Below are 16,643 nucleotides of genomic sequence, written 5' to 3' on the forward strand. Positions count from 1 at the left end.
CAATAGGCAAATCCAGAATAAGACATACTCTATAACAGCGGTCGTCAACCAGTGGTCCAGGGAACACTAGTGGTCCATAAGGTCCAAAAGGTTGCAACTGCTGGTTTAAGGAAACCTTTGGAGCAGTGGTCGCCAACCGCTGGTGGTCCATGAGGTCCGAAAGGTTGTCGACTGCTGCTCTATAAGAATACTGGCCTGGAGCCTTCAAAGAGAAGTCTTTCAAAACACAAAAATAGGCTGAAGCCGGTTTGGCTCAGTGATGGAGTGTCAGCCTGCGGAGTGGGCACATCCCCAGTGGGAGGTGTGTAGGAGGCAGCTGATCAATGTTTCTGGCTCTCTATCCCTCTCCCTTCATCGCTGTGAGAAAATCAATAAAATATATATATTTTTAAAAATAGTAGAGTTGACTGCTCTAGATTCGAAGAAAGCACAAAGATATAAAAATGAAACATAATGCGTGAATTATGTCTAGTTTCTTGATCCAAAAATATAACAAAAGATGCAATAAAAGACATTTCCCAAGTGAGAAAGTGAGTGTGAATTGTACATCAAATTAAATTACTTAATTAGTATTAATTTCCTAATATGATAACAGTATAGAGAATGTACTTATTCTTAGGGGATACATATGTCAAAAAAATAAGTATCTATAATACTAAGGATATTTGTAGTGGTGCTGTGTCATAATTTTTGCAAGTTATTTACAAATCGTCCAGAAAAAAAAATGTGTGTGTGAAAGCAGTTGGGAAGAAAAAAATAAAGCCTCTGTGGAAAATGGATCTAAATTAAGAGAAAAAAGAAAAACTCTAAAATCAAATGCTATAGTTACCTCCTTCATAATCTGAAATCTTGTAAGAACTTCTTCTTCCACACCTTTCATTTTACTCAAGGCAGTTTCATGTCTGAACAACAGTTGTTCTCTTTCAACTAAAAAATGTTCTCGTTTCTGGAGTTCTTCAGCAAATTCCTGTTGTGCTGCAGTTTCACACTGTATCAAAATGTAAGATTTAAAAATGTGTTTTTAAAAGTACATTCACAAATTCTACAAATTATATTTTATTTACTAAAACTACAGAATAATCAAATGGTACCAAGCAAAATCTGGATTACAGTAATAATTAGAGTAGTACAGCAGCAAGTAAACTTGTACATAAATTTTAATTTGCTGTAAAATAACATGATACTATAGTGAGATTCTACTATGGTAACTCAAAAGAATTTGGGGTCCAAAATTACATTATACTGAATTAATCCCCTATCCAATCCAGCTTAAATTCCACGCTCCACTTCAACTTAACAGTCCACTTTTTTACTTCTGTTTTGTTGGGCTAAAAGACCCAAGCCCTGAACTAAAGCACTAACTGCCTTCCCTACCCCAGTTCTACACTGCTAAATACCACTGGAGAAAAATCACACACCATGAAAAGCAGTACCATTGTGAATGTATTGTCTCACACCTCTAATGCAGTCTAGAAATCTTATTTATATTTTCATGGTTGGCTCTCTCTTTCCCATTCTCCACAGTGTCTATTTCAAACCTTCTCCACTCTTTACTTTGAACATATCACCTTCTCTGTCCTTCAGTGCAGAGAGCCTCATCTCTATGGGAAAATAGAAGAAAGCCAAAGAAAACATCAACCCCCCTGCCCTCAATATACACATTTATAAATGTGCCCTCACTCCCTATTATAAAACTAGAGGCCCGATGCATGAAATTCGTGCACGGGAGGGGGTCCCCTCAGCCCAGCGTTCATCCTCTCACAATCCTGGACCACTGGCTGCTAATCACTCACCTGCCTGCCTGCCTGGTCGCCCCAAACTGCCCCCACTGCCGGCCTGATCGCCCCTCACTGCCTCTGCATGCCAGCCTGGTCACTCCTAACTGCCCCCCAGCTGCCAGCCTGGTCACCCCCAACTGCCCTCCCGCCAGCTTGGTTGCCTCCAACTGCCCCCCCTGCCAGCCTGGTCGCCCCTCACAGCCCCTCCAACCGGCCTGGTTGCCCCACGCAACCTTCTTGTTCAGTCATTTGGTCATCCCTCACTAACCCCCCTGCTGGCTTTGTCACCCCACACAGCCTACTTGTTTAGTCGTTTGGTCGTCCCTCACTAACCCCCCCTCCCAGTCTGGTCATAGGCAGCCATCTTGTGAAGGCATAAGGGTTAATTTGCATATTACCTCTTTATTATATAGGACTAGAAGCCCATTGCACTAAGAGATTCGTGCAATAGGCCTTCCTTCCCTTGGCTTCCAGCACTGGTTTTCCTCTGGCACCCGGGACCCAGGCCTTCACTCCGGCCAGAGTCTGCCTTCTTCGTCTTTGCTGCAGACTCCATCTGGAGTCTGCCATCTTCGTCTTCGCTGCAGACTCTGGAGTCTGCAGTCTTGTGTTCACTGCGGCACTCTGCTCCTGTAGATCCCTTCGCCCCCCCCGCCCCCACCACCCTCTCTCTCATAGTAAGCGTCCTGCCCCACCTGGCCACTCCACACCTGAAGCAGCTGGGTGGCCACCATCTTTGGCCTTCTAATTTGCATACTCACTCTGATTGGCTGTGGGCGAAGCTGAGGTACAGTCAATTTACATGTTTGTCTATTATTAGGTAAGATAAGCTCAGGATCTCATTGCCTTCTGCCCTCTTGTGGAGACTGCCATACTGAGTATTCCTTTAATATTTTTGACATCTTCCATCTCATCTGAAATGAAATCTTTTGACCCCACCCAACTTATCTCCTCCCCTTCACAAACTTCTTTAAAACTGTGTCTTACATTTGCTGAGCCCTCTTCTTTACCTCTCAATCATCTCTGAATTTATTTTAATCTGGCCTCAGCCCATGTACTCCTACTTAAATGACTTACCTACTACAAAATCTAAAGGTCACTTTTCAGTCCTAATTTTACTGAATCTTTAGCAATGTTTTATATTATTGTCCCTTTCTTCCAACTTAAAATATTATTTCATCAGTTTCCACATTCTCTTGGTTTTCCACATCCCTCTCTGTCTCCTCTGCAGGCTATGTTTCATCTTCTGTCCTTTAATTACTAATGTTCCTCAGGCTTTTGACTTCAGCCATTTTCTTTCTCATTTTTCACACTCTCTGCTTGGTTCCATCCACACAATGGCCAATTTCAACCAACCCACAACTACTCAGCTCTTTCTCTTAAGCTCCAAACTCAAGTCCAATCAACCTATTTGACATATTTACCTAAATGCTTTCAGGTAACAAAAATAAACATGTCTAAAACTGAGTTCAATTAGCAATCAGGGAAATGGAAATGAACACTACCATGATGAGTAATAAAAAGAACAAAATATTGCCATCCACAATAGCATGGATCGACCTAGAGGGTATCATTCGAAGTGAAATAAGTCAGACAAAGAAAAATACCACATGATTTCACTAATATGTGGGGTTTTTTTTAGAAAATCAAAACAAAGAAGGAAAGCAAAACACACTTAGATTCATAGAAACAAAGAACAAACTGATGGTTGCCAGGGGGGAGGAAAGTGGAGGGATGGGTGAAAATAGTGAAGGGCAATACAGTCAATAGTAGTGTGATAACTTTGCAACTTCACTAGACTTAGTGTGCTGAGCATACCACAATGTATATAAAAATGTCAAATCACTATGTTGAAACTAATATAATATTGTATACCAACTATACTTTAATAAAAAATCCTTTAGTCAGGCCGGCATGGCTCAGTGGTTGAGATTCAAAGTATGAACCAGGAAGTCACAGTTTCAATTCCCGATCACGTTATATGCCTGGGTTGTGGGCTCAATCCCCAGTAGGCAGGAGGCAGCCGATCAATGATTCTCTCACATCACTGATGTTTCCATCTCTCTTTCCCTCTCCTTTTATCTCTGAAATCAAGAAAAAATATATTTTAAAAAAAATACTTTTAAAAATCCACAATGAAATATCACTTTATACCCACTAAAATGGCTAGAATCAAAAAAACAAAATAACAAATGTCAAGGATGAAGAGAAACTGAAATCCTTGTTCGCTGCTGAGAATGTAAAATGATGCAGTCACTTTGGAAAATAGTCTGACAGTTCCTCAAAAAATTAAACATAGAGTTACCATATGACCCAGTAACTCTATTCCTAAGAATACACACGAGCAAAACTTAAAACACGAATGTTCATAGCCACATTACTCACAATAGTCAAAAAATGGAAACCCAAATGTACATGAATTGATGATTTGATTTAAAAAAAAAAAAAATTGAGCCCAGCCAGTGTTGCTCAATGGTTGAGTGTTGACCTATGAAGCAGGAGGACACAGTTTGATTCCTGGTCAGGGCACATGCCTAGGTTGCAGGCTCGACCCCCTGTAGAGGGGCATGCATGAGGCAGCCAATCAATTATTCTCTCTCATCACTGATGCTTCTATCTCTCTCTCCTTCCCCCTTCATCACTGAAATATAATCTAATAATAGACAAATATGCAAATTGACCGCACCTTCGCTACACCTAAGCCACGCCCATCAGCCAAACCACGCCCACCAACCAATCAGGATGAGTATGCAAATTACCCCAACAAAGATGGCGGCTAATTTGCATATCAAGACAGTGTCGAAAGAAGCCAAGAGCTGCAAAGGGGAGTAAAGCTTCGAAGAAGCAAGCAAGCCAGGGGGGCAGGGGGAGGAGAAGGGAGGAGCGAAGTCAGGGCCGTAGGTGAAGGGAAACGCGGGCGGGCTGGAGGAGAAGGCGGGGCGGGTGACAAGGGCGGAACGGAGGCGGGGCGGGGGTGAAGGGAAACACAGGCGGGCTGGCCGAGAAGGCGGGGCGGGCGACAAGGGCGGAGCGGAGGTGGGGCCGGGGGCGAAGGGAAACGCGGGTGGGCTGGAGGAGAAGGCGAGGCAGGCGGCAAGGGAGGAACAGAGGCGGGGTAGAGTGCAGCAGGAAATCCTATTGCAGGATTTTTCCTGCAACGGGAAAGCTAGTAAAAATATAAAGAGAAGAAAAAATGGCAGCCAAATAGGCAGACGTGTAGTGCACCTCATCCCGGGGCCAGACCGGAAATCTAAATTGCAGAACACCTGGAATTAAATTAGGCACAGCTGAGGAGGCAACCTACAACAAGGAAGGGCAGAAAATGCCTGGAGACTGGTAGGAAGGGTGGCAAGGGCTCTAGAGGGGCAGCAGGCCACCAAGCCAGGGGGCCAAGAGGGAGAGGAGGAAGCTGCATTAAGGGAGTAGCAGTTCCCTCAGAAAAACAGATGCCCAGCCCAGGCTGAGCACCAAAACCATGTCCCTTGGGGGCAGGTGTAACATCCAACTGTGAAAAGGAGAGGCCCAGGGCTGCTGGCTGCTGGGGAGTCTGGACCCAAGACCAGAGCGGTGAAAGGCTGCACCACGAGGGGAAGGCTGCACAGTGCTGGGGGGAGAGAAAGCCATGGTTTCATTGTTTTTGTTTTGTATTTCATTTTGGTTGTTTTTTTTTTTTTTTCAGGGCTTATACTTTATTTTTTTAATAATATTTTTAAATTATAGTATAGTTTTAGGTGCACAACCCAGTGATTGGACATTTATGTAACTTACAAAGTGACCATCCCGATAAATCTAGTACCATCAAACACCATAGAGTTATTATAATAGTATTGACTACATTTCCTACGCTCTACTTTACATCCCCATGACTATTCTGTACCAGCTAATTTATACTTCTTGTTTTTTAATTCTTACTGTTGAATGTATTACATATACCCCCTTAATCCCCCATTGTCCTCTCCTAACCCACTCCCACACTCCAATCCAGGCCTTCACCTCCCTATTGTCTGTGTCCATTGGTTATGCTTATATGCATACAAGTTCTTTGGTTGATCTCTTACCAGCACCCCCCAACCCTCACCCATCCACCCCTGCCTTACCTCTGAGGTTTGGCGCTTCTATGTTTCTGGATCTATTTCTGTCCATCAGTTTACGTTGTTCATTATATTCCACAAATGAGTGAGATCATGTGATACTTTTTTTTTTTTTTTGACTGACTTATTTCGCTTAGCATAATGCTCTCCAGGTCCATCCATACTGTTGCAAATGGTAAGAGTTCTTTCTTTTATACAGCAGTGCTGTATTCCATTGTGTATTTGTTTTTACTCTTTAAACCCAGAACACAGGACTTTTTAATTGCAATCACTAAGCTGAGGCTTTGGCACAGGGAGGCTGGGGAGGGAAGCAGGGCAGAGAGACCTGCCCAAGAGTCCTGCATTAGGCTTCCAAACTTAAGGGGCCATTTCTCCCCAGAGGAGCTAACCTCTCCCAGTAACCTCAGGGCAGGTGATGCAGCCTGCCACACCCTGTATTTTCAGCTTTGCAGAGGAAACAAAGGCAGAGGCCAAGCTTACAAGTCTAAATAGTCTCAGGGAGCCCTCAGTGACTGGATTGGAAGAGGGCCCTGTTGACCCAGATATTCTGGGAACCAGACTGATAAAAACTCCAGGTTGCCAGCCAACCCCATGTCTCCATACAAGGATCTCTGTCCAACCAAGGGCAGAATAATATTTTGGGCTACTTGTGGAGCACTACTTGTCTGTCAGGAAAAAAACACCCATCTTGCCCTAGCTGGTTTGGCTCGGTGGATAGAGCATCAGCCTGCGGACTGAAGGGTCCCAGGTTCGATTCCAGTCAAGGGCACATGCCCGGGTTGCGGGCTCAATCCCCAGTAGGGGGCTTGCAGGAGGCAACCGATCAATGATTCTCTCTCATCATTGATGTTTCTCTCTCTCTCTCCCTCTCCCTTCCTCTCTGATATCAATAAAAAATATATTTTTAAAAAACACCCATCTTATTCCCTGAAAGCGAAACAGCACCAACCCTGGCTAGAGCACTATCAGAAATAGATGTTTGAGTGATTAAGATTGACAGCTGGCAGACAGGCAAAGAGGGCAGATTGGCCCCATCTGCCTGCAGAAAAAGCCTGTGGAGACGGACACAAGCAGAGAACCTGTGGCTCGCTTGGAGCTTAAAGCAGGGTGCTAAAAGCCAAAAGAAAGTGCCTGACAATGGTTAGCACCTAAGTACCTAACAGGAAGCCCAGAATTGGCAGACAGAACTGAAGAGTGGGGCCCTAAACCAGCTCCCAGGGGGCATTAAAACTCAGCTAAAGCGAACGACACTTCATTTTATTTTTATACTAGAGGTCCGGTGCACAAATTAGTGCACCAGTGTGGTCCCTCAGCCTGGCCTGTGCGATGGGGCCAAAACCGGCTCTCTGACATCCCCCAAGGGGTCCCGGATTGTGAGACCCCTCCAGGGCGAGGGACCCCATCAGTGCACGATCGGGGCTGGAGAGCAACGCGGGAGGTTGGCCACCCAGGGAGGGACTGCATGAGGGCTCCAGAGCATGTCCAGTCTGTCTCCCTCAGTCCCAATCGGCCAGATACCAGCAGCAAGCTAACCTACTGGTCTGAGCATCTGCCCCCAGGTGGTCAGTGCACATCATAGCAACTGGTCAACCAGTAGACTGTCTGCCCCTGGGTGGTCAGTGCACATCATAGCAAGCAGTTGAGCGGCCTTAGCATACCATTAGCATATTATGCTTTGACTGACAGGCCGACCAGACACTTCCATAATAGGCTTTTATTATATAAGATTTTTGTTTTTCTAATTTTATTTATTTTCTTCCTTTCTTCTCTTTTTTTGCTCCCATTTTTCGACTCCTTTTCCCGTTTTAGTTTTTCTCTTTCTTTTTTCCCCTTTTTAAAAATTGATCTTCTTTATCACCTTAGTGATGTATTATTCTAGTATCTCTTGGTTTATTCGTTTATCTAATTTCCTCTTCCCTGCTCCTACTCCATTACCCCTTCTCTTTTCTTTTTCTTCACTACTCCTTTTTTTCTCTCTCTCTTCTCTTGCTCTTTTCTCCTAATTTTTAAACTTCTTTCAGCTCCTCAATTTAGGCCTATCTGCTCTCTCCTCTACTCTCCTTTTCAAAGAAATAAATTTTTTTAATTAATATTTTTCTTTTCTTCTTGTCTCCTTTCTTTCCTCCCTTCTATATCCTAAACCAGGGTCTTTCCCCTATTCCTCTAATTCCTTAACCTTATGTTCTTTATTTAAGCCCTGCATCTACAGATTCTGCCCTCCACCCCTTTCTAGGTGTTTGTGCATTTTGGATTATTTGCTTGTTTTGTTGTGTTTTCTCCACATATTTTTTCTTTCTCTCAATTTTTCTCGCTATCATTCTTGCTCTCTTTTCTCTTTCCTAATTCTCTTTTGGCTGGTGGTCACATTTAAAGGAGTTATAGGTGCCTGTGTACATTAGTGTTCTGTTCCTTCTGTATTATGTCTTGGCTTGCTGTATTTTGTGCTGTTCAGCCAGCACCTCCACAATGGTTGGGACTTTGTGGCAGGCAGTGAGCCACATAATAAGACACCCTGAGAGAAGACTCCATCCACAAAAGGAATAATTACATTCAAGACCCAACTACAGCCCTAGCCAGTTTGGCTCAGTTGATAAGAGCACCAGCCTGCAGACTGAAGAGTCCTGGGTTCAATTCTGGTCAAGGACATATACCCAGGTTGAGGGCTCGATCCCCATAAGGAGCCTGCAGGAAGCAGCTGAAAATGATTCTCTCTCATCATTAATTCTCTCTCTCTCTCCCTCTCCCTTCCTATCTGAAATCAATAAAAATATTTTTTTTTAAAAAAGACCCAACTACATCAGGAGAACACAAATATCTCAAGTAGGGAACTTCCCTAGAACATCCAGCCCAGGAGACCTGAAAGAATGCACCACTGGGTCCCACAATAAATCTACTAAATAAGACCAATTCAAAATGTGGATGGCATAGCAGTTTGATCTAATACATAGGAACAACTACAAAGAACAGCAAAAATGGGGAGACAAAGACACAACCCCCAAATGAAAGAAAAGGAAGAATCACCAGAAAAGGAAATAAATGAAATGGAGGCAAGCAATTTCTCAAAGAAAGAATTCAGGGTAATGGTTATGAGGATGTTGAAATGTCTGGATGTGATATTCACCAACATGTATAAGAATCAAGAGGAAATGAAGAATGACATAGCGGCAATAATGAACACAATGCAATGTTTCAACAGTAAACTAGAAGAAGCTGAGGACCCAATCAGTGAATTAGAAGACAAAGTAGAAAAAACTACCCAGCAAAGCAGCAACTGGAAAAAAATTTTTTAAAAGGAGAAGAGTCTAAGCAAGCTATAGGACAACAAGAAATGAAACAACATCCACATAATAGGGGTGCCAGAAGGAGAGGAAGCTGAGCAAGGAATACAAAATCTTTTTGAAAAAAGAAAGTCAGAAAACTTCCCTGACTTTGGAAGAAAAAAGTCAGACAAGTCCAAGAAACACAGAAAGTCCCAAACAAGATGAACACAAAATGACCAACACCAAGACACATCATATTTACTAGTAAATTGTCAAACATCAAGGACAAAGTAAGAATCTTAAAGGCTGCCAGACAGAGACAGAAAGTTACCTACAAGGGAACTCCATTAGACAATCAACCTATTTCTCAACAAAAGCATATCAGGCCAGAAGGGAATGCAATGAGGTATACAAAATGATGCAAGGCAAGGAACTAAATTAAGAATACTATCTAGTCAGGGTACCATTCATAATTGAAGGGAAAATCTGGAGCTTCACAGACAAAAAAAGGCTAAGGGAGTTTATTACCACCAAGCCAGCAATGCAAGAAATGATAAAGGGACTGTTATAAAAAGACAAACTAGAAAGGGAAGAAGGAGCACAGACATAAAGAATAAAAATGGCAACAACAGTACCTAAAATAATAACCTTAAAGGCTCCAATCGAAAGACACAGGATAGCAGAATGGGTAAGAAAATATAACCCATATACTGGTATATGCTGTCTATAAGAGACCCAGCTTAGAAAAGAGGACTCACACAGACTGAAAGTGAGGGATGGGAACAAAATTTTTAGGCAAATGGAAATGAAAAGAAAGCTAGGGAAGTAATACTTACATGTGACAAAACAGAATTCAAACTGAAGGCCATAACAAGAGATAAGGAAGGCCACTTCATAATACTGAAGGGAAAGATACAACAAGAGGCTATAACTCTGGTAAACATATATGCACCCAATACAAGAGCATCAAAATATATTTTAAAAACTTCAGGAGGACACCAATGGAAAGATTGATGATCATAGTAGGGGACTTTAATACCCCACTGACATCACTGGATAATCTTCTAGACAAGAAAATCAACAAGGAAACAGCAATCCTAAATAACACTCTAGAACAGATGGAACGGACATCTTCAGAACATTCCACCCCAAAGCTACGGAATATACATTCTTCTCAAGTGCACATGGGACATTTTCAAAGATATACCACATGTTAGGAAACAAGCTAAGTATCTACAAATTCAAGAAGACTGAAATCAGAAAAGAAGCCATGTAGGTTGCTTGGTGTAAAAAAAAAAAAAAAGACTGAAATCATATCAAGCATCTTCTTAGACCACAATGGCATGAAATTAGAAATCAGTTACAATAAAAATGCTCAAAAACAATCAAATGCATGGAGGCTAAACAGCATGCTATTAAACAATGTATGGGTTCCAAAGAGATCAAGTAAGAAATAAAAATAAAATCTTGGAAAGAAATGAAAATGAACACACAACAATCCAAAATTTACGGGACACAATGAAAGCAGTCGTGTGAGAAAAGTTCATAGCCCTACAGGCCTACCTCTAAAAAACAAGAAAGGCGTGCGAGGGGAGCCAGCAGCCGCCACCCGCAATTGTGCAGGGAGCCAGCAGCCACCGGCCATGACCAGGCACGCTCAGGGAGCCAGCAGCCACTATTTGCAACCTCGCAGGGAGCCAGCAGCCACTGCCCATGCATGGGTGGGGAGCCAACAGCAGATGTCTGCGACCTTGTGGGGAGCCAGCAGCCATTGCCCAAGAACACCCACATGCGTGGGGAGCCAGCAGACAACATCCGTGATCGTGAGAGGAGCCAGCAGCCACCGCCCGCAACCGCACACGTGAGGGGAGCCAGCAGCCACTGTCCGCAACCTCACAGGGAGCCAGCAGCCACAGCCGAGACCGCACGTATGTGCAGGGAGCCAGTAGAAATCACTTGCGACCATGAGTGGAGCCAACAGCCACTACCCGCAACCACAGGCGAGGGGAACCAGCAGCTGCTACCCGCGACCTCGCAAGGAGCCAGCAGCCACTGCCTGCAATCACGTGCATGTGCGGGGAGCCAGCACCCGCTGTCTGTGACCTCATGGGGAGCCAGTAGCCACTACCGATAACCACGCGCACGTGCAGGGAGCCAGGATACTCCACCCGTGACCACTTGGGGAGCCAGCAGCCGCTGTCTGCGACTTGGCAGGAACCCAGCAGCAATCTGAACTGCAATAGGAGAAAAAAAATCAAAAGACAGAAGGAGAGCCTGGGGGAGCTTTGGGACAACATGAAATGAAGCAACATATGTTTAATAGGGTTTCTAGAAAGACAAGACGAGGGGCAAGGGTTAGAAAACCGATTTGAAGAAATAATGTCAGAAAACTTCCCTGATTTGGGGAAGAAAAAAATCACACAAGCACAGAGAGTCCCAAACAAGATGAACCCCAAGACACGTCATAATTACAGTGGCTAACGTTAATGACAGAGAATCTTAAAGGCTACAAGAGAGAGACAGAAAGTAACCTACAAGGGAGCTCCCATTAGATTATCAAATGATTTCTCAACAGAAACACAGCAGGCCAGAAAGGAATGGAAGGAAATATACAAAGTGATGCAAAGTAGGGAAGTAACAAGAATACTCTATCCAGCAAGACTATCATTCAAAATTGAAGGGGAAATCAGGAGCTTCACAGACAAAGAAAAGCTAAGGGAGTTTATCACTACCAAGCCAGCAATGCCAAGAAATACTAAAAGGACTGGTGTAAAAAATGGAAAAAATTAAAAAGGGAGAAGAAGGAACACAAGCAAAAAAATAAAAATGGCTACAAACAAGCACCTATCAATAATAACTTTAAACGTAAATGGACTAAATGCTCCAATCAAAAGACAGTGAGTGGCTGAATGGATAAGAAAACATGACCTATATATTTGCTGTCTACAAGAGACCCACCTCAGAAAAAAAGACTCACACACACTGAAAGAGCAGGAATGGAAAAATATCTTTCAGGTAAATGGAAATGAAAAAAAAGCTGGGGTACTAATACTTATATCTCACAAAATAGACCACAAAGTGAAGGCCATAACAAGAGATAAGGAAGGCCACTTCATAATATTAAAGGGATTGATACAACAAGATGATATAACTCTGGTAAACATATATGTACCCAATACAGGAGCACCCAAATACATAAAAACACTTCTGGAAGATAGCAAGGGAGAGATCAACAATAATACAATCATAGTAGGGAACGTTAATACTCCACTGACATCAGTGGATAAATCCTCTAGACAAGAAACAGCAAAGAAACAGCAATCCTAAATGACTCACTACATTAGATGGACTTGACATCTTCTGAACATTTAATCCCAAAGCTATATACACTCTTTTCAAGTGCATATGGGAGGACATTTTCAAAGATACATCACATATTGAGACACAGGAAAAGTCCCTCCAAATTCAAGAAGATAGAAATCATATTAAGCATTATCTCAGACCACAATGGCACAATATTTGAAATCAACTACAATAAAAACAATCCAAAAAAATTCAAACACTTGGAGACTGAATAACATGCTATTAAACAATGATTAGGTTACCAAAGAGATCAAAGAAGAAATTAAAAATATCCTGGAAATGAATGACAATGATAACACAACAATCCAAAATATATGGGACACAGTGAAAGCAGTCCTAATAGGGAAGTTCACAGCATTACAGGCCTACCTCACAAAACAAGAAAAAATGGTAATAAATTATCTAACACTACAACTTAAAGAATTAGAAAGAGACTAACAAGAAAAGCCCAGAGTGAGCAGAAGGAAGGAAATATTAAGATCAGAGCAGAAATAAGATCAGAGCAGAAATAAATGACATAGAGACCAAAAAAACAATACAAAAGATTAATGAAACCAAGAGCTGGTTCTTTGAAAGGATAAACAAGATTGATGAACCTCTATCCAGGCTCACCAAGAAGGAAAGAGAAAAGACCGAAAAAAGTCAGAAATGAAAGAGGCGAAATAACAAACAGACCCCACAGAAATACAAAGGATTATAAAAAAAAAAAATACTATGAACAACTCTATTCCAACAAACTTAACAACCTAGAGGAAATGGACGTATTCCTAGAAAAATACAACCTTCCAAAACTCAATCAAGAAGAATCAAAAAATCTCAACAGCTGATAACTAAGGAGGAAACTGAAGTAGTCATCAAAAAACTTCCAGCAAACAAAATCCCGGAGCCAGACGGCTTCACAGGAGTTTCATCAAACATTCAAAGAAGAACTAAAATCTATCCTTCTCAGACTTTTCCAAAAAATTCAAGAGGAAGCATCTTTCTATGAAGCCAGCATTACCCTAATACCAAAAACAGATAAAGACACTACAAAGAAAGAAAATTACAGGCCAATATCCCTGATGAACATAGATACTACAATCCTCAACAAAATCCTAGCAAATCAGATTCAAAAAAGGAAGATAATCCAATCAAAAAATGGGCAATAGACCTAAATAGACACCTTTCCAAAGAGGACATACAGAAGGCCAAGAGACATATGAAAACATGCTCAAAGTCACTAATCATCTGAGAGATGCAAATCAAAACAACAATGAGGTAACATCTCACACCTGTCAGAATGACTATCATCAATGCATCAACAAATGACAAGTGTTGGCGAGGATGTGGAGAAAAAGGAACCCTCGTGCACTGCAGGTGGGAATGTAGACTGGTGCAGCCACTGTGGAGAACAGTATGGAGTTTCCTCAAAAAACTAAAAATGGAACCTCCATTTGTCGCAGTAATCCCACTTCTAGGAATATATCCCAAGAAACCAGAAACACCAATCAGAAAGGATATATGCACCCCTATGTTCATAGCTGCACACTTTACAATAGCAAAGATTTGGAAACAGCCTAAATGCCCATCAGCAGATGAGTGGATTAAAAAAACTGTAGTACATTACACAATGGAATACTATGCTGCTGTAAAAAAGAAGAAATTCTTACCATTTGCAACAGCATGGATGGACCTGGATAGCATTATGCTAAGTGAAATAAGCCAGTCGGAGAAAGATCAATATCACATGATCTCACTCATTTGTGGAATATAATGAACAACATAAACTGATGAACAAAAACAGAACCAGAGTCATAGAAGCATTGAATAGATTGTCCAACCTATGAGGGAAGGCGGGGGGGGGGGGGGGGGGTTTGAGGGCGTAAGAGATCAACCAAAGGACTTGTATGCATGCATATGAGCATAACCAACGGACACAGATGGCGGGGGGCGGGGGCAGGTAAGGGCATGTGCTGGTGGTTGGGGGAAGCCAGGGGGGAAAAGCAGACTTATGGAATACACTAAACAATACAGAACTTAAACTTTAATAATAAATAAATAAAGAGTGCATGGACCAGAAAAAAAAAAGAAAAACTGGTAATAAATTATCTAACACTACAACTTAAAGAATTAGAAAGAGAACAAGAAAAGCTCAGAAAAAGTAGAAGGAAGGACATAATATAGATCAGAGCGGAAATAAATGACATAGAAACCAAAAAAATAATTGAAAAGATCAATAAAACCAAGAACTGGTTCTTCAAAAGTATAAACAAGATTGATGAACCTCTAGACAGGCTCACCAGAAAACAAAGAGAGAGCACCCAAATGAATAAAATCAGAAACAAAAGAGGTGAAGTAGCAACTGATCCCACAGAAATACAAAGGATTGTAAAAAAATGCTATAAACAAAATACTATTAACAACTCTACTCCAACAAAAGGGACACCCTGTACGAAATGGACATCTATACTAGGGTAATATGCTAATTAGACTGGGTCAACCAGACACTTCGGGGGACTAAGCTACAGTCTGGCCTCCCTCTACAGGAGGAAACTGGCGGGGCAATCTGGGGACGGCGCCAGCCAGTGAGCAACTAGCCCTGCCCCCCAACCCCCTCTCCACCACCAAAGGTCACCGCCGCACCCCGATCACCATCCCCTCCCTCTGCCCGCTGACACCCGCCTTGGATGATCTGGCGCCGCCCACTCGCCGGCCCGACCCCCCGCCGACCGGTTGTTCCGCCATTTGGTTAATTTGCATATTAGGCTTTTATTACATAGGACTAGAGGCCAAGTGCACAAAATTCATGCACTGGGGGGGTTGTCCTTCAGCCCAGCCTGCACCCTCTCCAATCTGGGACCCCTCGGGGAATGTCTGACTGCCGGTTTAGGCCCGATCCCTGTGGGCAGTCGGACATCCCTCTCACAATCCAGGACTGCTGGCTCCCAACTGCTCGCCTGACTGCCTGTCTGATTGCCACTAACTGCTTCTGCCTGCCAGCCTGATCACCCCTTAACCATTCCCCTGCCAGCCTGATCGATGCCTAACTGCTCCCTGCCAACCCAATTACCCCCAACTACCCTCCCCTGCTGGCCCAATCGCCCTCAACTGCCCTCCCCTGCCTGCCCGGTTGCCCCTAACTGCTCTCCCCTGCAGGCCTGGTCCCCCCAAACTGCCATATCCTGCCAGCCCGGTCGCCTCTAAATGCCCTTCCCTACCGACCAGGTCCCCCCCCCAACTGCCCTCCTTCCCCTGCAGGCCCGGTCGCACCCAACTGCCTTCCCCTGCAAGCCTGCCCCCAGCTACCCTCCCCTGCAGATCTGGTCACCCCCAACTTCCCTCCCCTGCAAGCCTGGTCACCCCCAACTTCCCTCCCCTGCAAGCCTAATCACCTACAACTACCCTCCACTGCAGGTCTGGTCGCCCCCAACTGCCCTCCACTGCAGGCCTGGTAGCCCCCAAATACCCTCCCCTGCCGGCCCAGTCACCCCTAACTGCCCTCCCCTGCCAGCTTAATTGCCCCTAACTGCCCTCCCCTGCAGGCCTGGTCCCACTCAACTGCCCGCCCTCCCCTGCAGGCCCAGGCACCCCCAACTGCTCTCCCCTGCCAGCCTGGTCGCCCACAACTGCCCTCCCCTGCTGGACTGATCACCCACAACTACCCTCCGCTGCCGGCCATCTTGTGACAGCCATCTTGTGATCCCATGGGGGCAGCCATCTTGTATAAGGGTGTGATGGTCAATTTGCATATTACCTCTTTATTATATAGGATTATTAGTAACAAATTACAATGTTCGCTAATAACTGGTTACTATAATAGTGTTCCCTTACAAGCGATACGTGCAGGCACACCATTTCTCTCCACTAATACCAGCAGCGTATATTTTAACAGCCAATTCCAGGTCATTAGTCTTGGACTGACTTGATTGGTGTATACAACAGGAAATATTTCACTTTCGGATAACAAGAAAAACAAGTTTATTTGTGTTATACTTACTAATTTGTACAGTTATTCAGTGTCTGGTAAGTTAATGTTCAAGAAAAAACATTAATTTTTATTAACAGTTCTATTATTTTATGTTAACGATGACATTTATTTCAGCTCTGCCGAGAACCAATTCCAGCATGTAATAATTACAAGAATTTTACCAAAAGGTTGGTGAAGCTTGGGG

At 43.4% G+C, this 16,643-nt stretch overlaps 1 protein-coding gene across 4 annotated transcripts in view; it reads right to left on the reverse strand.

Moving 5' to 3' along the window:
• CCDC138 (coiled-coil domain containing 138) overlaps positions 1-16,643 on the reverse strand; it is a 216,307-nt gene that overhangs the window by 185,630 nt on the left and 14,034 nt on the right. For all 4 annotated transcript variants that reach the window (XM_054721594.1, XM_054721593.1, XM_054721597.1 and 1 more), the window contains one exon: positions 830-988. In XM_054721594.1, coding sequence (XP_054577569.1) covers positions 830-988 — 159 coding nt within the window. The remainder of the gene's footprint in view (positions 1-829; positions 989-16,643) is intronic.

Source organism: Eptesicus fuscus, chromosome 9, assembly GCF_027574615.1.
Source record: "Eptesicus fuscus isolate TK198812 chromosome 9, DD_ASM_mEF_20220401, whole genome shotgun sequence".
Classification (NCBI taxonomy): Eukaryota; Metazoa; Chordata; class Mammalia; order Chiroptera; family Vespertilionidae; genus Eptesicus; species Eptesicus fuscus.